The sequence below is a fragment of the Brassica oleracea genome, chromosome C6, assembly GCF_000695525.1.
Source record: "Brassica oleracea var. oleracea cultivar TO1000 chromosome C6, BOL, whole genome shotgun sequence".
NCBI lineage: Eukaryota > Viridiplantae > Streptophyta > Magnoliopsida > Brassicales > Brassicaceae > Brassica > Brassica oleracea.
This window is the reverse complement of record NC_027753.1, coordinates 24,337,996-24,360,379: the sequence shown is the minus strand read 5'-3', so window position 1 is coordinate 24,360,379 and position 22,384 is coordinate 24,337,996. Positions and strand designations below refer to the sequence as shown.

Sequence of the window (22,384 nt, the reverse complement as noted above, 5' to 3'; positions counted from 1 at the left end):
CATTTACGAGGAAATAACGAGGAAAAGTTTACGACCATTTTACGAGGAAATCATTTCGTGGTTGTTACGTGTATTTTGCGAGGAAACTCTTTCAAGGTATTTACGTGTAGATTACGAGAAACTATTTTCGAGGTATTTACGAGGAATTATAGCGACGTCCTTACGTGGAATATTGACGTGGTCTTTACGACGAATCGCCCTACTTCGTCTTTACGACGAAATATATTCCTCGCTAAGTTACGACGAATTAGCGAGGAAATATGTGTTACGACAGACGTGTAATGAGCAAACGCGTTTCCTCGCTAATTCGTCGTAAAGCCTCTTTTACGACGAAATAACGAGGAAAACCGCCCTCGTTAAGATTATGTTTTCTTGTAGTGATGTAATTTTCCAAACTTCCTTTATTAGCCCTCACTTTCAATGTTGTCGCTCCTCTGAAACCTATGCACCAAATACCTTTTTTGTCAACTATGCACCAAATACCTAAACATAACTTTATTCTCTTCATAGAGTACCAATCTTGAGCTAATCTCTGAATATTAGCAATGTTGTTACATTTTCAATATAAGAACTTTAGCTTTGCCCCAAAAAAAAAAGAACTTGAGCAATGAAGATTATGTTGTCAAGAAATATTAAGCATGTCTCACATAAGATCAAAACTTAAAATACCAAAAGCACATATATTTGATTACTAAACCTGTGGCTACATCCTTCCCAAAGCTCGAAGACGTGGCAGCGGCTACTGCAATAGTAGTAACAGCTGTGGCCACACCAGGTAACAGTTTGGATTCAATAACCTTTATGAAAACAAAATAGGAGACGAACTATAAAGAGTAAAAACAAATCAAAACCAATCGTTTAAGAATATACCGTGAAAGAAACATATAGATGAGGGATTTAGGGTTTTTGAGAAAGGTTTGATGAGGAATGAGAGAAAAACAAATGGATGATTTAGATCCCGCGGAAGAAGGTCTTATATAGCTGACTTTTGATTTTGATTTTGATTCAGATCTATCGTAAAAATATCAATTTGAGATAATCTCTGGAAGTCTCTTCGTATGATAACTTGATCATTTGGAACATAAATGACATTATTAAAGATGAAAAAAAAATAATAATAATAATGACATAAGCTGCCACGTGTTTATTTTCCCTCTACGGAGAGAAAAAACTTAACTTTATTGTATTAGATTACCAATTATCCTATTTAAAATTTGTTATCACATATTATGTAAATTTACAACATTGTTGTAAATGTACTGTGTTCGACACTATTATTATGACACAACGTTTTATATTGTTAAACGTAATGCACTGTGTCACATGACTGTTTGTTAATGAATAACACAATCCATTTTTGTAACATTTAGAGGGAAAAAAACTATTAGTTTGAAGTTATCAAATAGATGAACATCCTCAGAACTTAGAATTTAATGGTTTGCATACAAAGGTTTAATTTATTTCGGCTAGCCATATATTGGGTTACTCACTACTCTTTATAGATTAGATTTTGGAGTTTCGTTGTGTTAGTTAGATGTTTTTTTTTTTTGACGTCAAACGTTGTGTTAGTTAGATGAAAGAGTATATGCAATAGATAACATATTTAACAGATTTCAAAGACTTAATTTACATATTATAGATAAATTATAAGATTTATTTGATAAAGGGTTAATTTTTTTTCATTTTTAAATGTACCTGAAACATTACTTTTTCTTATAAACACACAAATTCATATCATTTTACCTATACTTTTGTACACAATTTTCGTTTCAAATTTAGCATTTTTCAAATTTTATATATAATGAAAATGAATTAGTTAATAATATTTCATATATAAGCTTTGCTTTTACATTATTAAAACATCAATTAAATGACTATTTTATAAAATCTTACATAGTTTGTATTTGAACTTTAGTTTGGTTAGTTTTGTTAATAATCCATACATTTATGCTAAACATATTCGAGTAAACAAAATAATAATTCGACAGAGCAAAAAAAAAACTCAACTAATTGAAATACAACTGTTGTGGGTATTGTATGCTAGAGCTGGGAAGCTGCGGTGTCAAGCACTTTTAATCAATTTGTAGGATTGGTCCAACATTTAAAATTTATGTATTTGTGAATATTTATAACTGATTAATTATGAGAAGTGATAGCGGTTTAATAATTAACTAGGTGTTTGTCCACGATTTCACGGATAATAATATTATACGAAAAGTATATATTATATTTATAATGTTATAATTGTTAAATAATTAGAAGTATTAAAATTTTAGCATTTAATAGTTTGATAATCAAAAATTTTAGTATCTATTTTTAAAAGAGCTGTGATATTTAAGATAGTTCAACAACATAAATATAAGTCACTAAAAATATTTTTCTTAAATGCAAGTATTATTACAATTTGTTCAAGTAATTGTTTGTAAATTACCTTTTAGTTTATTTTAACACGTGAAAAACGAAAATACTTTAACCATAAAAAAATGTATTTTGTGTAGTTCCAAGAAGATGTCTAGAGGCTTATATAGCTCTGGCATCTTCATTAATGATTTATTTTATTTATGCTACTTTTATTTGTATGATTGTATTCAATTTATTTTAAATTTTTTTTAAATTAATTGTTTTATGGGTTTCTTTCAAAAGATTTGTCAAAAAAAAAAGTTTCAGATATGACTAAAAGCTCTATTTTATTTTTATATATGAATTAGATATTAAACAGTATTTAAATCTAAAGTTCGCGGATAATTGATTGCAAAACAAAATTTTATTTTAGCACTGTAAAAAATAAATAAAAATCTAAAATAACAACTATTGAAATTCTAAGATTTCACCTATGAACGTATATGTAACAAAAATTCACTTAAATAATTTATATTTTAATATGTAAATAAATAGTGTGATATAATTTTATATACGTTAAATGATTTATTTTTAAGCATAATAACCATAAGTCATTCAAATTACTTCTATTTTAATAGATAAAATAAGAAGTCTGAAATAATTCTATATGATTTATAAATCATTAGAAATTTACATTTACACAATTATACTTAGATTTAGAAGCATATACCAATTTGCATCTATAGAAGATGTCCTTAAGATTTATATAAATAGATTTGATAAAAGTCTCATAAATGATTTAGAAACTCTAATAAAATGATTTTGTATGCCAGAATTTAAAAATATTTTAAATAAATTCAAAATCTTTATAAATGATTTATAAATCTCGTGGGGTTTTTTTAAAAAAACATTAAATTTCTAATAATGCCTTATATACAAATCTAATTCTTTATATAGAACAATATTCAACCATTATATTTATTTCTGTAAAATATATAAAAATATTTTAAATAATTTTAAATAAAAAAATAATTAAAAATAATAATTATGAAACATTATATATTCTTTCTATAATTATGCAATTAATTACCATAAATTATCATTTGTAAAATTACTTGTTTTTTGTATTAATTGGTTGTAGAGTTTCTTTTTATTTTTAGATTTGATTAAAATAAATATTTAATAAAAGTTATCAACCAATTAAATTATAAAAATTTATTGAAACTTCATCTATGAGCGACAAGTCAGTAGAAATCAATAAAATGACTTTTTCAATTAATATATATAGGGATTATAGACATTCAGTAATATCTTAGTATGTTTTGGATACAAATTTATTTTATTAAAATAGAAGTCATAATTTTATTTCATGTGTGATATTTTAAGTTGGACCATTATTTAGAAATTTTTCAAATATACATAACTTCATTATAATATTTTTAAATATATTTATTTTTTAGTTAAATACAAGAAATATTTATTTAGAAAAATTATAACAAAACTTTTTACAAATCTTTTCAGAATCATTTTAAAATTTATTTCCGAAAATTGAAATTCAATTTCAATTTTTGTTATCATAAAATATAATCAGAAATTTAAATTTAATTTAGTTTTTATTTATAAACGAAAATTTAAAATTATATAATTTATTTTAATGATAAATAACAACTTAAAATTATTACTTTTCAAAATTGCATTTTACAAAGATTTAAAAAACAATTGTTGGAAAGCAATATCCATTTCTATTTAAAATTTTAAATAAAAATATTTTATTTATTAAACACATAGATGATGACATTACAAGTGTGATTTTTTTAATTTAAACTATCTCTTAGAGGTCACAACTTTAAATGTTTTTATCATGGTTAATGGTTAATTTTAATTTACACCCCCTTCACAAATGAAACATTTAACCTCTTTACATATCGGATATATAAAGCTTTAGTCAACTATTTTAGCGTTTATATATTCTATTGAATTAAAAACTATTTTATTTTAAAACTATACCAAATTGGTGTATTAATCACTATATATAAAGTTTTATATCTCCTACTCCAACCATAAATGGACGAACAATATATATACGAAATGAATATATACATGAACGAATACACTAAACATGAACAAAATTTTATCATATATATGTATACTAATGTCATAGCATGAATGACATATATGTATCAAAAAGACTAATATTCCAACACTATTATATATGAAGAGAACACACATTTATCAAATTGGTTTAACGTTACAGTACATAACATAATTCCAACAAATTTTAATTTTACTTCATATTTAATACTATTTTACAGATTTACTATTAAATTATTATCATTTTCATAAATATCTTAAATTTATTATTAAAAGACAAAATTAACCCTCCCAAAACATTTATAACTATATAAGAATTATTTACAAAAGTTTATAAACTCAACTTCACCACCTAAATAATAAATCATAAACAATAATCGTTAAATCCTAAGCTCCAATATTAGGATATCTTTAATTGAGTTTTTTTATAAATGCAATCCAAATTGGTATATTTCAAACAATTTCTCAAATATGATCTTTACTACAAAATTATTTTGCAAGTACAAAATATTATAGTTTCTTTTTTAAAGATATTTTTTGTTGTTTTTAATAGTATCCCGAAATTTTTTTCTCTATTATATAGGTTCAGCTTAATTCAATTTCCATATAAATTCCAAATTTTAAAAATGAAACATAAAATTTGGTAAAATAGTATTGTTACATAATAATGTTTACCAAATATTTTCTCTTAAAAAATATAAAATGTAAAATATTATTGTTACATAATAATGTTATATAAATTAGAATATTTTAGTATATAATTGCGGGTCAAGATCTAGTAATTGATTGAAATCGGATTTAGTACAAGTTATTTTTTTTGAAATTTTAAATTTTCAGGTTTTTTATATTCATTTGGGTTCAGATAAAATCCATAATCCGAAATGCCGTAAAACAGGATCCACCTACCGTTCAGATTCATTTTATCGGGTCGGTTTGATTTGGACTTTTGGATTCGTATTATTTTCATAGCCCTATCTTCAACAATGCAAAAATATATTCAGATCAATAATGTTATTCACAACAACAACAAAATTATACATAGCTCAAAATATCTAAATTATCTTTAATTGTATCAAATAATTAAGTTTGGTTATATTGGGAAGTTGGGATATCAGTTCGGATTGTAACCGATATTCAAAGTACTTGATTTCTAGGTTCCATTTGAATATTTTTAAATGATTTGGATCGGGTTTGAATTTTTTCTGGTTGTATTCGATTCAGATTTTTTTTTTTGAATTCGATTCAGATTATTTGGTTCGATTATAAACTCCCAAATCTAATGCAAATGGTAGCGTATCTGACTCAGGAGGTTGTATGTTCCACTCAATGACTCAAATCATGTTCAATTTTCCCGCGATAATATCCTAACTTTCTGTACAATTCAATGAAATATTTCTAAGACCAACTCCATCCTTAATATGAGGAAAGAAATTTTAAAAACAATCAAAATTTAAATATTAATATACATATTGATGGAAATTTACAAATTATGAAACACCTATGCAATAGTTCTTCAAAATTAAGAGTTTTTATCTCATACAAGAGATGAAGTTGGTCTAATACATCTATATTTTATGGTATGTAGACATTTAAACAATCATCGCTAAAAGTTTCGCTTTGAAATACGAGTTTACCACAAGTCAAACTTTCTAGTTTCTAGCCTCCTTGCTCGCATGTGCTTCTCTCCTTCAAGGCCTCAACTATTGTCTTAATATGTTCATGCGGCGTATAATTAAAGATCTTATATAATGTTCCCTATCTACTCAAACTTTTTACACAGCAATATAATTCACATATTTTGCTGTTATATAGTGTAATTAATCCCTTATACATCCGAACATAATTCAGTCAATCAAACCAAATATGCAAGTAAGAAACAAAACTTAGGTAGCAGATAACAAGACCACCATTTTGATGTTTGACTCGATTCAACTTACAAGATATACATTTCACTTACAAAGAAAAGTGAAATGCTAGAAACAGAGCTCAAAAGCAACATAAAAACAGAAGGTTTGCACATCTTTTTAATTTGCAGATGCATTCCCCATTAACAAAGTTACAACTTCAGCATAATTATGATATTAGTTTTTTTTGCTAAAATAAATATGCTATTAGTTGGTATAGAATATTAAAATAATGTGTTTTGTAGCTCATGTTCAAAAACTCGGTCAACTCGGCTCCCTAATCGGCGAGTATATGTGAAGCGGCACACTACCGTGGCGAATCAACCATTATCGGCCATAAAATCAGAGCCTTGAAGAAATCTTGTTTTTGTTTCGTTTTTTTGTAGTAAATCGATGTACTTTAGTTAGATCTATGTATATTAAGCATGATTATGTGAGAAAATGACGAAAAACTGTAAAAAACTGAGAACAAAAATGGAGGCTCACGAATTTGCAGGTTAAACTCGCAGGGGAAAAGATAAGGGGTGACTTGACAAATTACCCATTTGCCCTTCATTAAAAGAACAAAATAAAAATAAAGCCAAAAAGATGGATCGGGGGTTTGAACCACGGGTCTACAAGACCTATAAACTCTCCCTAGCCATTTGAACCAACAGATTTCATTTTGTTAGTTATGGAAATATATATATATATATATATATATGAAAGAGTGAAAAACTAATCCCTAATTAATTTTTGATTAATCCCTGATTTTTTGATAACTCGCTAGGTCAGTGTCAACCGCGCGGATAGCGCCTAGCGAGTTTCCGAGCATGGTTGTAGCTAAAGGATCAAATGAATTTGGAATATGATAAAGAGAAATTTCTTAGGATAGCATTTTTAAGTTTTTGTCACAAAAATATCTCTCAATGAAGAAAATGACCAAAATAAGTTTTATTAAAGGGTGAAAATGTATTTTTACATTTGGGTTAATTAATCTAGACTTAGGGTTTAGAGTTAAGGGGTGAGATTTTGGGGATATGGTTTCAAATTTTAAAAAATTAAAAATTAAAATTAAAATTTTTAAAATAAAAAGAACTATTTTGATCATTTTTTTAGGTATATTTTTGTGACAAAAACTTAAAAAAAAACTATCCTAGAGAATTACAACTCCAACCTGTTTTGGGACATTAGAAATATTGATGGCAGCTTCTAATGCGGTAAGTCGGCAGTAGTACCTGCACCAGAAAACAACCTACCCCTTCACGTGTGATCCAAATGTGATCATTATTTTAATCTAATCATATATCATTGATTCATTTTGACTTCATCTTTTTATTATTTTATATATTTTCAGAAACAGCACATACATATTCATGGCGATATAACTTATAGTTGTTGCGTTATATACGAAAACAAATATTAATATGTAGTCTAAAATAAATTTGGTATGCTAATGATCAATTGTCAAGACAACTCAAGGATACAAAATTTCAATCATTTTGTAAATCATGGCATTTATAGTTTAAAACTGATAAAACAAAGGGTTTTGTTTGTCAACCAAGTTATATAACTGTTTAAAACAATTGGTATCTTAATAATAGTATAATATTTGTTAAACAAATAACTAAAAATGCAAATAAGAAACCAAATTCGTAATTATGAGGGGCACCACACTTGCTTTACTATTTTTTTTTAAACCCGAAGTTGGTGGTCGAGTGGTGTGAGGCGGCTCGCAATGGTCCTAAGGGCCGCGAGTTCGAACCTCCCCTTCAGATATACCCCTACGTCGGGTACCCGGGCCCACCCTGCTACTTTCTGGGGTGGAAATGACGTGGCTGCTCGGGCCTCGAAGGATGTTTGGGCCCCGGCCTGGGACCCTCCGTTAACAAAAAAAAAAAAAAAAAAAAAAAAAAAAAAATTATGAAGTCAGTGTTTCCTGAGCTGCATGTGTCTACGTAGCATCTGACAAACAGATCCCATGCAAGAGGATGCTTTTTTTTTTTCTTTTTTTTTTCACAAGAGGATGCTTCCAGTGGCATTCTCGTGATTTTTCGTCCAAACCATGTGTTCGATCTTGTAACTCAAACCCATATAAACCCCATCATTCTCCACACTTACATCTTCACAGTTTTGCTCTATCTTCAATATCCATCTCCCACCCAATTAGGAAGTGACAATGTACCAAGAAGCCGCACTTCTCTTAGCGCTACTCTGCGTTTCTTCTAATGTCGCTGTGTCGGCTCCAATCCGCGACGGTAGTAAACTCTAATGCTCATCATTGAACACAACTCTTTTAGTAAATTAAAAAAATCTTGACTTACAAATGTCTTAATGCTTTGGTGGTTTCAGGTTTATTACCAAACGGTAATTTCGAGATAGGTCCTAAACCGTCCCAACTGAAAGGATCTGTTGTTAAGGAACGAAACGCCGTGGCTCACTGGGACATGACCGGCTTCGTGGAATACATCAAAGCTGGTCAGAAACAAGACGACATGGTTTTGGTCGTACCGGAAGGCTCCTCCGCGGTCAGGTTAGGCAACGAGGCCTCAATCTCCCAGAAAATATCCGTCCGATCAGGCCGTCTATACTCGATTACGTTCAGCGCCGCTCGAACTTGCGCTCAGGACGAGCGGCTAAACATCTCCGTCACGCACGAGTCCGGTGTCATCCCTATCCAGACTATGTACGGTAGCGATGGCTGGGACTCGTACTCTTGGGCTTTTAAAGCTGGTGGACCCCAAATCGTGATCCGGATCCATAACCCGGGTCATGAGGAGCACCCGGCTTGTGGTCCGTTGATCGATGCCGTTGCTATCAAGGCTTTGTTCCCTCCCAGATTCTCCGGATGTAAGTAAACCGGAAACACATCATGTGTTGCGTAAAAACCAAAACATATTTTTTTAATTAAAATTTTATAAATAACAACTCTAAACGGGAATAAGGTTTTTGATTACAAATTTCAAACAAATTTCTTAAATTTCTCTAACCGATACATCTTGATTTATGTGTATTTTGTTATTTTAGATAATCTGATAAAGAACGGGAACTTCGAGGAAGGACCTTACGTGTTTCCCACGGCAAAGTGGGGAGTACTGATACCACCTTTCATCGAGGACGATAACAGCCCTTTGCCTGGATGGATTATCGAGTCTCTCAAGGCCGTTAAGTACGTGGACAAGGCACACTTCTTCGTCCCTGAGGGACACAGAGCCATCGAGCTTGTTGGAGGCAAAGAGAGTGCCGTTTCTCAGATCGTGAGGACGTCACCCAACAAATTCTACGCCCTCACTTTCAACGTTGGAGACGCCAGGGACGCTTGCGAGGGACCCATGGCAGTGGAGGCGTTCGCTGGACGGGGAAACACCCTGGTGGACTACATGTCTAAGGGGAAAGGCGGGTTTAAACAGGGAAGGCTTGTGTTCAAGGCGGTGTCGGCCAGGACTCGAGTCACTTTCCTCAGCACGTTTTACCATATGAAGAATGATCACTCTGGCTCGCTATGTGGTCCGGTCGTCGACGACGTAAGGCTGGTGGCGGTTAAGACACTCCCAGGTTGAGACCGGAGTTTCTTAGCTTTTGCTTTAAATTAAAGTCAAAGTGGCCATTTACAATATATTTATAGTACAATTAATGGTTGATTGTAATTTATGTTTCAAGATTTATATAATAAATGTAATGTTACTTTCTATCTGTCTTTACAAAGTTTACCAGGTAGTAACTTGCCCTTTGCCCCGGATAAGATGTTTATATTATGTTGGAATTATATATTATGATTATGTATAACATAAGGTATACTTTAAGCGATAGTTAGATAGAACTAAAGGTATGATTGTTATCAGAGGCGAAGCCAGACACTATTTATAATGGGTTCACTAATATTAAAATTTAATATATGGTGTTTGCAAGTTTGAGAAGAAGCTTTGGAAAATGATTTTTTTATATTTCGCCTATCACGTTGTAGTAGTTATGGACTTAGGGGTTTAACAAATTAAATCGAAAAACGTGGATCAATAACATATTATAAGCAAAACAATAACTATGTGAAATAAAAAAGTATAGCTCATTTAAATTCAGGAAACATAGTTGCATGATAAAAGAAATTGAAGGTTATTTGATCCTCTAAATTGTAAAGGTTGTTCCAGATGCGACCATTACGTAAGACTTGCTAGTGGTTCGTTCCTGGAAGTTTCTTCTCATCTTCAAAGTCGTATAATGCAGAGCTCTCATGGCGGCGAAGGTGGTGACACTCGCATGCTTGTATTGCTTGCTCGAGAAGACTAATACACTAAGCCGAGACGATTTACCGTGATTCAGTCTCCTCGAAACAGAGATCACCTCATCGAGCAGTAACAAAACCGAGTATGACACATTTATCTAAAAATAGATTTTCAACGTCCTCTTTCAGCAATGAGAGGCGCTTCTCAAGAACGTGAGTGCTCTGCTAAATGCATAAAAGCAGGTATGGAGAAAAAAGTTCTTTCAGGATCTGTCGACTTAATGGCGATAGATCAGATGGGTTACCATTTTTAACAGAAATGTATAGAGGAATAAGGAATCTTTATTGATGCTATGATTATATTGAGAGGATTGATAAATCAACTAATCGAACTTGAAGCTGAAGAAAAGTGTTCGTCGAGAAAAATATAGATGGTATGAAGTTCTTTTAAAGAAATGTTAGTGTGAATGCATTAAATTCACAGTTTTGGTGAGAAACGTTCTCCGCGTGACACCCAAGCGTTTTACTAAATAAAAGCTTCTCGTCAAGCCACGTCACCAAGTCACATTCCTTGCCAATAAACTTCTAAGGTAAGTTTTAAAAGTACTTCTCCTTTAATATATAGGAGATGAACAAGTTACCAACTGGATATACAATGAACATAATAAACACTAGAGCTTGACCCGCACGGACGTGCGGGTGTTAATTTTCATTTTTTTTATAAATTATTTAATGAAATTTATAAACACATAAGTTATTTGGATATTTTTAGGTTTTTAAGAATCTATCCATATCGGAAGGTTCCGAGTCCGAACCTGTCTGAAAATTTATAATACCCTAACAAAATTTAATTTTAAACCCAAAAATCTGATACCCAAAAACACGATTCGTACTCGAACGAGTACATGGATGTCCATGTCTAACTGATTCTATAAACAAATAAAAAAAATCATTAAACGGTTGAATTCTTGTCATGAATGAATCAATTTCATTCAAATTTGTGAAATTATTTTGGTAAACACGTAAATAAATATTGTCAAATTATTATGGTAAATATAATTAATAAATTAAAAGAAGTAACTAGGAAGAGTGAAAAATGTAAAAAAAAAACTATTAAAAATAGGTAAGTTCTATTTTGTACTCTGTAATAAATGAAGTCGGATTATTTGTTAAAAACGATAAATTAAGTGATTTTTTTCACGGAAAATACTACTTTCATTAATAGTCAAAGTGGTTTAAATTAGTTAAAAAGGAAAGAAAAGATATAATAAATCACTTAAAAATAAGTAAATATTGTTTTGTACTTTAGTTTTAATAGAATATAGGCGAAAATGTCTATTTCTAAGGATAAGATGACAGCAATTGTCTCTAGTGATCATGGTACCTGGTTGTTGAAGTTTGGTTGGGGAAGCTAGTAGTCAGGGAATGGTGATCTGAAGCTATAACTGTCTTTAAACGATCATGGTACCTGGTTGTTGAATTTTGGTTGGGGCAGCTATTAGTCTGGGAATGGTGATCTGAAAGCTATAACTGAAGCAACAAGGACACTTTTTCCATGTCAACTGTGTGGCCTACACAACTGTTATGTTATTCGCAGTACTTGACAACTGGGTCTGGCTGATGATAACAAAGTCAAGGCACGCAGAAAAGTCTTAAAGAACTGTGTTATATATATCATGCTTAGGCGTTCTTTGGTTCCCTGTTTGGTTAACCATCTTGAGTTTGTATTGCTTTACTTATTATTAGGTTTGGAACATTTCAGGGTTATGTTTTACCACCACCTTTGTATTTTGTGGCTGATAACCACTCACTCTTAAGCCCATCTCTGGATGGCACTGTCTAGTGGCGACGTAATCTCTCCAGGGGCTCTACATTCTACATTCATTTCAGTTAATTCAACTGGTGTTTTACTTATTCCAGTCACAGAGACCGAATCACATCCATTTGATGTGCTGTTCAAAGATCAAAGCTCAGGGAGGAAATGAGCTTATAGCAGCTATAAAATATTTCTGTATACACAACTTTGTTTTTGGGTTGAAACCGCTGCATATATATGTATATAACCTAAAGAATGATAATGATGATTTAAAACATTACGGATGCTATTGAAACATGAAGAAAAAAGCTATGAGACATCAAAAACTTTGAACAATATTCAAAATCTTTATGTTCCCTAAACAAATTAGGATTCTTCAATTGTGAACTATGGTCATAGCCAGTTTGCTGCTCCTTTTTACCTGACCCCCAAAGAAAGGTTACGCACCACTCCACTGATACTAATACGAATCATCGGATTAGGAGGAAGATTGTGCGGAAACTGATCATGCTCCACTCCATTGATGTTGAGACGAATCACCGGATTTGGAGGAAGATTAAATGGCATACGGTCATGCGCTACTCCATTCACCTCAATCAACGGATAAGCAGCAAGAGTATTACGGGGCATACCAGCTGCAGTCATCACTTCAGTGTACTCCGCAGCTCTCTGCATCTGCTCCCACGCCAAATGTCTCCTCTGGTCCACCACGGGTCCGGTGAAGCCAGGGTGCTCAGCTTTCAAGTGGTTCTTAAGCTGCGAATAGCTCCCTGAGAAGACACAGCCCTCGAAAGCGCAGCCTCTCGGTTTAGCGTTCAGATATCTCATCGCGCCAGACACCTTCATCGTCTCCTGGACCTCTCCTCTGCAGTAAGGACAGTTGAAGGCCTTGGTCAAGCGGTTCCTGTTTTTTGCGCGGTACTGCTTGAAACAGTTGGAGTGGCGAGCGCTCGTGTCGCACATGTAGGCACGGCATCCGGTTGAGGAGGAAGAGCAGCGCAGGAGGACGGCGTTGTGCGGCGGTTCCTGGCAGATTACGCACCGGACATCTTCCCATTGGCTTGGACCTTCTGTCTGGATAGGCAGCTCAGGTTCTTTCTCTTTCTTGGTCCTTGAAGAGCGAAGCGGGTACGGTGATACTCTGGTCCTGTTGCTTGAAACTGACAATACACGTCTCTGCTTAGCCATCTCTCCTGCTAAAACGATGAAAATCAAAATTCAAAAAAGTTTTATTAATGAATAAATCTCAAAAAAAGGCTCAGAATCAATCTTAGACACGACATTGATTGATACTTGGGGATGTAACTGACACTACTAGTACAAAAGAGACCATTCACAAGTGCAGAGAGATGCATAAAACAGATTGATTCGACGATCATTATTCATTAACGAGGTTACGTGAATCTTGCGTTCTAATTCAGAATCAGACCAATACAGAATAATACTATTGGATTTATTGTTCAATCTGATTTCGTCATGGCCATTTTGATCAGAGACCCAGAAAAAAAGCTTTATTGATAATGAGAGAAATTGGATAAACCCAGAGACGAGAGTGAGAAAGGAAGATTACCTTTGGTCGGATAAATTCTTATGTTTTTTTTTCAGAGAAGAGAGTTTCGTCTGAAGCGGTGAGGATGGGGAGAGATATCAAGCGAGTGCCTGTTTGTGTGATCGTTTTATAAGCTATTATTCTCTTGTGCCCGTCCGTCACTTTTACCATTGTACCCCTCTCTCTATTTAAACCGTTTCGTCTTTCCTTTGTTAAGGAAACCAAAGTTTATTTTCTTGACAATTATGGATTCAGTGAGATAAAAAGGCAAAGAAATCATTTTTTTCTTGTTTCCAAACAAGTTGAAAAGTTTTTTTTTTTTAACAAAAAATAGTATAGTTCCAGAAATTTTACAACACAATCTGACAACAACTCATAAAGAAACAGGAACTATACAAATCTCAGTTTTAATTTTTAATAAATTTGATAGATAAATCCAATTGTAGTTATTGTAATTTAAGTTTGGATCTTTTAAACTACTTAACATATACTTTAATTGGTTTTAATTATTTTAATATAGCACCCACAAAGTTAAAGCTGCTAAATAACAATTCATTACTCAATATTTTTTTCTTTCTTTTTAAATTAGATCATTATGTACCAACACTAGTTAAATCTCGAAAACAAACATTATTACTTACATATTATATTTAACTCACTCATCACTTAAATAAATACATCATCCAAAATAGTCATATAATTTTATGTAAAAGCAAATGTCTAAAAAGTAAGTATGCAAATCTCACTTTTATAATTGTTCTGGATAATTAAATCCAACAGTTTGCAAATCTCACTTTTATAATTATTTTGAAGAAAAATATCCAATCATAATATCTCAAAATTAAAATTTAAAAATGTTATATATATATATATATATTCTAAATGGTTTTAATTCGTTTTAATATGGCACCGATAATACCTAAAATTATTAAATGACAATTTATTACTTTTTGGTCATAGACAATTTGTTACTTACACATATGTTTTATTTTTCTATTTAGATGATTGCATTGACACTAGTCAAAAATTTATAAATAAAAAATTACTCAACATTATTAGAAAATTAAGAAAAAAATTATTATTTATAATCATGTTTTATTTGCATTTCGCTCAGATAATATATCACCAACACTAGTTATTTGATAAAATAAACAAATTTTAAACAATAACGATACAGTACGCTCTACACTAAAACATCAACATTTATAGAGTTTTTCCTGTAAGTATCCAATTTCAGAAAAAAAATAGAATTTGAATAGAATTGAATTATCTAACTAAATTTTAATATCTATAAGAAGTCTAGATCATTTATATAAGAACACATAACATGCAATTTTCTCATAAACATTTCATAGTTTTCATTTGAGACTATTTTCCATTTTTTTCTATTTTATCTATTTTCTTTTAATTAACGTTTAGAAAAACCATTGAAAATTTTCAATGCTCATACTCTAAATAAGATATGTAAACAATAATTTTATTTTGATCCACAGTTAAGAAATTCATTGAAAATATATTGATGCTCAGTACTCATATCCTAAATAAGATAAGAGACAACAATTTTTCTTGTTCAGATAAAGTATATTTTACTTTATTATTATTCGAGTGACACGACATTTACATACACTAGTAAAAATTGGAAAGTAAAATATATCACTTACATATTTTATTTATACTTAATTTAGAGAATATAACACTCGGACTAATTAAAATTATTTATTTTCATTTTATTTTAAGTGTTGTTTAAGATTTGAGCATAGATTAAAAAAACATTTAGTTTTGTATATTTTCTAAATAAAAACATCATTACATATAGTTCTAACTATATTTCGATCGATAGAAAAATAAACAGAACAAATAATGTTAATAAATTTTGTATATAAATTCTAAACAAAATTTACTATACAACGACACTGACACTTAATATAAAGCGGATAAAATATTAAATATACTTATAATAGACGCGCATTCTACCTACTTTTTAGTTGGGGCAATACAGTAATGATACTAGTAAAGAAAAACTATAATATATTTTAACTGACATAGTAAGACGTGGACATTAGTCAAACTAGGTAACAAATCTTCATCTTTTGGAAAGTTGACCACTTAAATTTTTTACATAGTTATAACTTGTGAGAAATCTAATTATAAGGAAGTATAGCTTCCCAAATGTAGTAAATTTTGACCGTATAGCGATTTCCTACATTGCCATTACGAGTTGGGAGTTGGGAGTAATCTGGGGTGGTAAAGTAGAAAGAAATAATATAATCAGATGACTAAACAGCCCATTAAGAGGCCTAATATATATCGTTATCATGCGTTCTATATGGTAGGGCTAGGCCCAATTAAGACAAGCCTAGAAAAGTGAAAAACTCTCAGAAAAATATTGTACAGTCCAGAATTCCAGATGATGAACGGGAACACCGTGCACCCACCGCGCGTACGATACACTCGCGAACACTGCGAAATTCCTTAGTTGCAAGTTCCAAACACATCAACTTCTTCTTGTTCCGCCCCCGAGAAGATCGAAGTGATTGGGAAAAATAATCGAAAGAGATCTGTCCGGTGGGAATAATAATGGCTCTGACATGCGTGAATATGTCGGAGGATGTGTGGTTAACTTGCCTGACTCACGCATTGTCCACCGAGACCGAAGAGATCATGGGGCTCCTCCTCGGCGACATCCAGGTTCAATTTATTTCGAATCTCTTCTGCCTTGTGTCTTTCTCAATTCGATCAGTAATGATTCACTGTGTATTTTTTGGGGGATAATTGATTAGTACTCGAAGAACGGAAGCGCTACGGCTATGATATGGGGAGCATCGCCGCAGTCAAGGTCTGATAGGCAGAAGGATCGAGTCGAGACCAACCCTGAACAGCTGGCTGCTGCTTCTGCTCAGGCTGAGATATCCTTTTTTTTTTTTTTTTTTGCTATTATTACCATATTCTATCATCTCTATTTCGTGTGTGGATGCTTAGATAGATAGAGAGTTCCTTGACCTCAAAATCGACACAGAATGAGCATATCAACGGGCAGAACAACGCGTGTGATTGGATGGTATCACTCCCATCCTCATATCACCGTCCTTCCTTCCCATGTCGGTATGTTCCCCCCATCTTAAGACAGCTACTTTATGAGGATTAATTAAATAGTGTGCATATATGATTATTGCTGGCAGATGTTCGGACACAAGCAATGTATCAGCTTCTTGATTCTGGTTTTATTGGTCTCATTTTCTCCTGTTTTAGTGAAGATGCTAACAAGGTTAGTATTTGATCTCTCTCTCTCTATAAACAGATTAGTAAAGTTGAATCTTTTCAGAAGAAAAAAATACAGCTTTTGGATATTTTGATTAGATTGGTAGAATTCAAGTTATCGCTTTCCAGTCCTCTGATGGGAACCCCAACACTCCTCCTAAATCAACGAGCCTGGTTCTTTCTAATAAAGACTCTGTCATCGACCTAGAGTCCTCTTTAAGCTCTTCAGATTCAGTATACCAGAGTTCCTCTTCTGCTCGTGGAGGCAATCCTGACCAAGACGCAACTGATACAGCTTCATCTTCCGGACCTAAGGTCTCAAATCCCTCTCTCTGACTGGCTGAACCATTGGTTAATATACTTATTGATGTTTATTTATATGCCTGAATAGGGTGGGGGACGAGTTTCAGATTTTGGGGATTTCTTTGTTAACAATGCTGAGGCCAAAGCCACCGGGACGAGTGGAAACTACAGCTCAGCTGTGGAAATTGATTCAATGGACATGTCTGAAAGCATGCAAGAAGCCATGCTCCGTTCCAACTTGGAAACTAGGTACTTTTTTTTTGACATGCGCTCCATTCATATACTAGGCAATGAGTCATGCTTAAAGACTCTTTTTTTTTTTTACATGCAGTGGTGTGGGGTACGTTAAGAAAGAAGTTCCGCTTCATGTTTTGCCGACTTCATCACTTCTTCAGCTCAATTCACCTTTAGCCTCTTATAAAGATCTGCAACGAGTGCTCTACGAGGAGGAACGAGCAGCGTACCACCAATCAGTCCTGCAAAGCATGAGGTTTTTTTAAAGATTCATCATCTATTGTTTATACCTAACTTAGTCATGGAGATTAATTGCAAAAGCTCCTTCTTGATTCTTGTATAGAAATGGGAAAGTTCATCCCCTTGCTTTCATTCACAACACGTCGACGTATCAGGCTTCCATGTGCAAGCTGATCGAATACTGGTTAGTGAAAACATTTGATATTGGGTTTTGTTATTTGTTGGGATTAACATACTTAGATGCTTCATTTTTTTTGTTTGCAGCTTGAGTCCTGCGGTTAACGCACTTCAAGATAGGCTGAGGGAAAACAAGATCCGGGTATGAATGATTCTCCTTACAAGTAAACCAACTCTCATGGATATTGATTGTGTTTTTATTTTGATAAAAAACTGTTGTGTGTTGAGCAGTTAGCAATGCTGGTGAGTGAAGCTGAGGCTCTGGAAGCACAGAAACTTAAAGGACCGGAAACGAGTGGAGGGACATCTCGTTTGGTTCATGGTTCTGGCAGCCGAAGCAGAAGAGGATCCTAGCTACTAGGAGGGAAGGCAATAGACTATCAAACTGCCTTATTTTCTCTTTGTGTATTGTGTTATTTGGACATTGTGTTTTCTTTCATTTGTATCATATTAACGCATCTATCTCTTCTTAGTTTACCCATCTGTAACATTATTAGTTTTTTTTTTTTGTGCCCTGGAAGATTTAACTTTTATTCCAAGATATGCCGATTAACAGATGTTAGTATTATTATTGGATATATGCTTTCTTACTGAAGATGAGATAGGGGGAAGGGGGACGAGTCTTGATTCATCATGATACATTGTACATGATTTGATGGTATGAGGTTTTTTTCATTGGTCACATGATATCTTACAATTATACAAATAATCTTAAAACTTTTTTGATCACAGACCAGCAAGAGCGTGTAATTAATCTGAGATCACCAGAGCTTCTGTTAGATGAATCAACCAGCCAGTTCCTCCATTTGCCCCTGTTATCCGAAAAAAATATATTCACAAATCCAAGTGTTAGACAACATTGTCAATCATCACAAAAAAAACTCCACTTCATCCAAAGGAATGCATGATGTATCTAAGAATTTCGCATAGGTGCATTTAATCTAACGACTAGTTGCATATTATAAAAAACGCATCGAAGCTAGTGGGATATATGTATTCTTGATCTTGAGGAAATGCGACAAGGGTCAATTCGTCACATTAAACTCATCTTTATATCGATTCTAAACCCTACTCTAGACTTCCTACTTGCATCAGAAAACTCTAGTACCCCCATTTCGTTAGATATGATTTTCATCTTTTGGAGGCCATAATCCACATTGTTTCTACCAGTTTGAATAAGCTATTGCTTGCTTACAGTATTTTTTTAATCTTCTCATAAGGGGCGGATAAGTTTATTGGTTTTGGGGGAGGGACAACAAGTAAACGAAGTGACTCGAGCAATGTAGGGTTCAGCATCGGTTCGTTTGAGGAAATGCATAGAGTGACGGGTGAAATTTGTTGTCTTGTCACTTATCACTATTCCTTGGTCGATTTCTCCCACAACTCTGATCTTGATGTAAGGATCTTTTGGCGGCACCATATCCTTCAAAAAAGAATCAAATTAATCCCAAAAAAAAAAGAATGAATTAATTACTCTTGTGTTGTAGTATAGCCCCCACCAAGCAAAATTAAATCCAAATTGCTTACGACATTCAACTCGATTCCTACTTTTCCCATGTAGGATTTGATAGCTACAGAATGGTTCTTGAAGTACTCTTTCTCGAGTGTGGTGAGCTTATCTTGGATTTCAGGTGGAAGGTCGAGAAGTTCAAGGCCAACTCTCCATGCCAGATCACGAACAATGTCTGCTCTATTGTGCCTGCACACACCGACATCAATACTTTACAAACCGTTAAAGAGTATCTGGAATTGTGCTGTCTTTGAAAGCAAAAAGTGATATACACATAGGCCATGAGGCAGCGCTTATTGCGGATCAAAGAAAGGTGATGAACAAGTGCTCCATAGTGATCAGCGTTTCTGTTGCTGTACATCCAACCCTTCTTGTTCCATTTTCCTGTACATCATCAACCTCAGCTGATCAGAAGACTTTGTTTGTAAAGTATATATATAGAGAGAGAGATGCCTTATGAGAGACTGGATGAGATGGTGATTCTGGTCGCATTCTTTGATAGTCTCGTCAAAGAGCTTGCTCTGCTTTGATTGAAAAACAATTAGTTAGTGACTAAACAAACACCTACCATTTTCTTATCTGCTCCCTTACATTGAAAGGTTTGGGGTGGCCCTTCTCCCCGCTCGCAAAATCTTTAACCAGCTGATACCTTTTTCTCCCGTACATGCCCGATTCTATCTCTTCTCTTTTTGTTCACTCTCTGAGACCGTACATAATCATCAATTCGAGCAATTCCTCAAACATGTCGAATCTTGACGAAGTTGGAATCGTTACTCATATCACCGATTCACCGGAACAGCCCTCGCGGCGGCGATCAATTTCTCGAATAATTTAATTATTTCTAACTGGTCGGATTTTTTTGGCGGGATCCAAGATGTAGCGCCAGAAAAGAGACGGAAAGGGAAACTATTTATTGATTCTCCTTATTTAATACTCCATCCTTATCAGGTGATGTTTAAAAAAATTTTATTTTGTTTCCTGATAAGCCGAGTGTTCTTCTAGTAATTCTAAATAAAATTTAATGTTATTTGAAACTTATGACCGGTTATAGAAAACTAGTCATTCTGTATCATTTTAAGATAATAGATGTTTAAAGTTTTTGTACAAATATTAAAAAAATATAAATTTTTATGTAATTGACTTTTATTACATAAAATAACATTAAATAAAATTAATTCAACCAATAAGAAAAAAATGCAGTATTTTATAATTGGTCAAAAATTTCAAATAACATTAAATTTCACCTAAAATTATGAGAACATCACTCATTTTTTTAAATAAAATCAAAATCTTTAAACACTAATTAAACTGATACGGAGGGAGTACTACATATTGGTTAGTTGTATTTAATGTTATTTTATGTGATCAAGATAAATTACATAAGATTTTGTATTTTCTTAATATTTGTACAAAAACTTTAAACATCACTTAAAGTGATACAGAGGGAATAATTAACTAAAAATATTATTTTAAAATTACAATTTTTTTAGTTATAAGAGTATGTATTTTAATATTTGATTATCTAATATGGTTATAGTTTTGTTGATTGTTTATGTTTTAAAAATATAATTAGATGTTGAAAAATATTTACAAAGTTCTAAATGTATCCTCATATAATTTTAAAAAATTAAACATTGTTTTAATTCTACTGTACTAATTTTTTAATTAACCTAACTATTAATTTGTGAAAATAAAATTAATATAGTCCCCTCTCTTAGTTTTTAATATATTTTTTGTAATTTTTTTAAAAAATATAGGTTACAAAAGTAGTTATTGTACATGGTCCATATAAAAAATGAGACGGACCTCTGATTACGTTAGATCATCTACAATAGTTCTCATCAAAAGATTCTTGGTATATATATATATAATTTTAATTGCGAATTTCTAAAAACTACGAAAAACTCAACCAAAAATATCTAGAACCCCCTATTGAGGGTGATGTGCTTTTAGTTAGCAATTAGCATCGTATTATTACTTTTCCGCTTTCAAATTCTTAAAATTGTTTTTGTTAAATCCTCTATATATTAATCATGAAGCATTACGACATGTTTTCGTAACCACGTGTCATCGCTATAATGATTCTTAGAATTTAAAAAAAAATAAGTTGGCGCATACAAATATATATTATATTTTTTTTATTAAACTAACTATCCAATTGATTAGCAGGGTAAAAAATAATATTTCCAATTCTTTACTTAAATAAAAGCTACAAATATTTACACTTTAGTTATTGAAAAATATTTACAAAGTTCTAAATGTATCCTCATATAATTTTAAAAAATTAAACATTGTTTTAATTCTACTGTACTAATTTTTTAATTAACCTAACTATTAATTTGTGAAAATAAAATTAATATAGTCCCCTCTCTTAGTTTTTAATATATTTTTTGTAATTTTTTTAAAAAATATAGGTTACAAAAGTAGTTATTGTACATGGTCCATATAAAAAATGAGACGGACCTCTGATTACGTTAGATCATCTACAATAGTTCTCATCAAAAGATTCTTGGTATATATATATATAATTTTAATTGCGAATTTCTAAAAACTACGAAAAACTCAACCAAAAATATCTAGAACCCCCTATTGAGGGTGATGTGCTTTTAGTTAGCAATTAACATCGTATTATTACTTTCCCGCTTTCAAATTCTTAAAATTGTTTTTGTTAAATCCCCTATATATTAATCATGAAGCATTACGACATGTTTTCGTAACCACGTGTCATCGCTATAATGATTCTTAGAATTTAAAAAAAAATAAG

At 32.2% G+C, this 22,384-nt stretch overlaps 3 protein-coding genes and 1 pseudogene across 4 annotated transcripts; 2 read left to right on the top strand and 2 right to left on the bottom strand.

The window, feature by feature from the left end:
- The first annotated feature begins 8,456 nt into the window (after positions 1-8,456).
- LOC106297802 lies at positions 8,457-9,874 on the top strand. The gene is made up of 3 exons (XM_013733969.1): positions 8,457-8,572; positions 8,667-9,164; positions 9,342-9,874. Exons 1-3 carry the CDS (start codon positions 8,494-8,496, stop codon positions 9,872-9,874), a joined length of 1,110 nt encoding a protein of 369 aa, XP_013589423.1. The 5' UTR covers positions 8,457-8,493.
- Positions 9,875-12,614: 2,740 nt separating this feature from the next.
- LOC106298810 lies at positions 12,615-14,103 on the bottom strand. Of its 2 annotated transcripts, none has more exons than XM_013734944.1 (2): positions 13,920-14,103; positions 12,615-13,545 (listed from the first exon to the last, which is right to left on the bottom strand). In XM_013734944.1, the coding sequence occupies exon 2, from the start codon at positions 13,535-13,537 to the stop codon at positions 12,767-12,769; it is 771 nt and encodes a 256-aa protein (XP_013590398.1). In that variant the 5' UTR covers positions 13,538-13,545; positions 13,920-14,103; the 3' UTR covers positions 12,615-12,766. The 2 variants fall into 2 exon arrangements, with proteins under 2 accessions (XP_013590398.1, XP_013590400.1); XM_013734946.1 differs by having other exon boundaries at positions 12,615-13,542.
- Positions 14,104-16,298: 2,195 nt separating this feature from the next.
- LOC106296527 (26S proteasome non-ATPase regulatory subunit 14) lies at positions 16,299-18,667 on the top strand. Its single transcript, XM_013732674.1, has 10 exons — positions 16,299-16,586; positions 16,679-16,804; positions 16,913-17,000; positions 17,078-17,163; positions 17,256-17,471; positions 17,548-17,708; positions 17,791-17,949; positions 18,037-18,117; positions 18,198-18,252; positions 18,342-18,667. The coding sequence occupies exons 1-10, from the start codon at positions 16,476-16,478 to the stop codon at positions 18,462-18,464; spliced, it is 1,206 nt and encodes a 401-aa protein (XP_013588128.1). The 5' UTR covers positions 16,299-16,475; the 3' UTR covers positions 18,465-18,667.
- A 188-nt stretch (positions 18,668-18,855) lies between these two features.
- On the bottom strand, positions 18,856-20,502 carry LOC106296528 (annotated as a pseudogene).
- Positions 20,503-22,384: the final 1,882 nt, after the last annotated feature.

Excerpts from the sequence above, each read along its gene's own strand:
- LOC106297802 (XM_013733969.1), top strand. The coding sequence starts at position 8,494 with ATGTACCAAGAAGCCGCACTTCTCTTAGCGCTACTCTGCGTTTCTTCT. Across the intron at positions 8,573-8,666 it reads GTCGGCTCCAATCCGCGACG|GTTTATTACCAAACGGTAAT; the intron begins GTAGTAAACTCT and ends TGGTGGTTTCAG. Across the intron at positions 9,165-9,341 it reads CCCTCCCAGATTCTCCGGAT|ATAATCTGATAAAGAACGGG; the intron begins GTAAGTAAACCG and ends TTGTTATTTTAG.
- LOC106298810 (XM_013734944.1), bottom strand. The coding sequence starts at position 13,537 with ATGGCTAAGCAGAGACGTGTATTGTCAGTTTCAAGCAACAGGACCAGA.
- LOC106296527 (XM_013732674.1), top strand. The coding sequence starts at position 16,476 with ATGGCTCTGACATGCGTGAATATGTCGGAGGATGTGTGGTTAACTTGC. Across the intron at positions 16,587-16,678 it reads TCCTCCTCGGCGACATCCAG|TACTCGAAGAACGGAAGCGC; the intron begins GTTCAATTTATT and ends ATAATTGATTAG. Across the intron at positions 17,472-17,547 it reads CTTCATCTTCCGGACCTAAG|GGTGGGGGACGAGTTTCAGA; the intron begins GTCTCAAATCCC and ends ATGCCTGAATAG.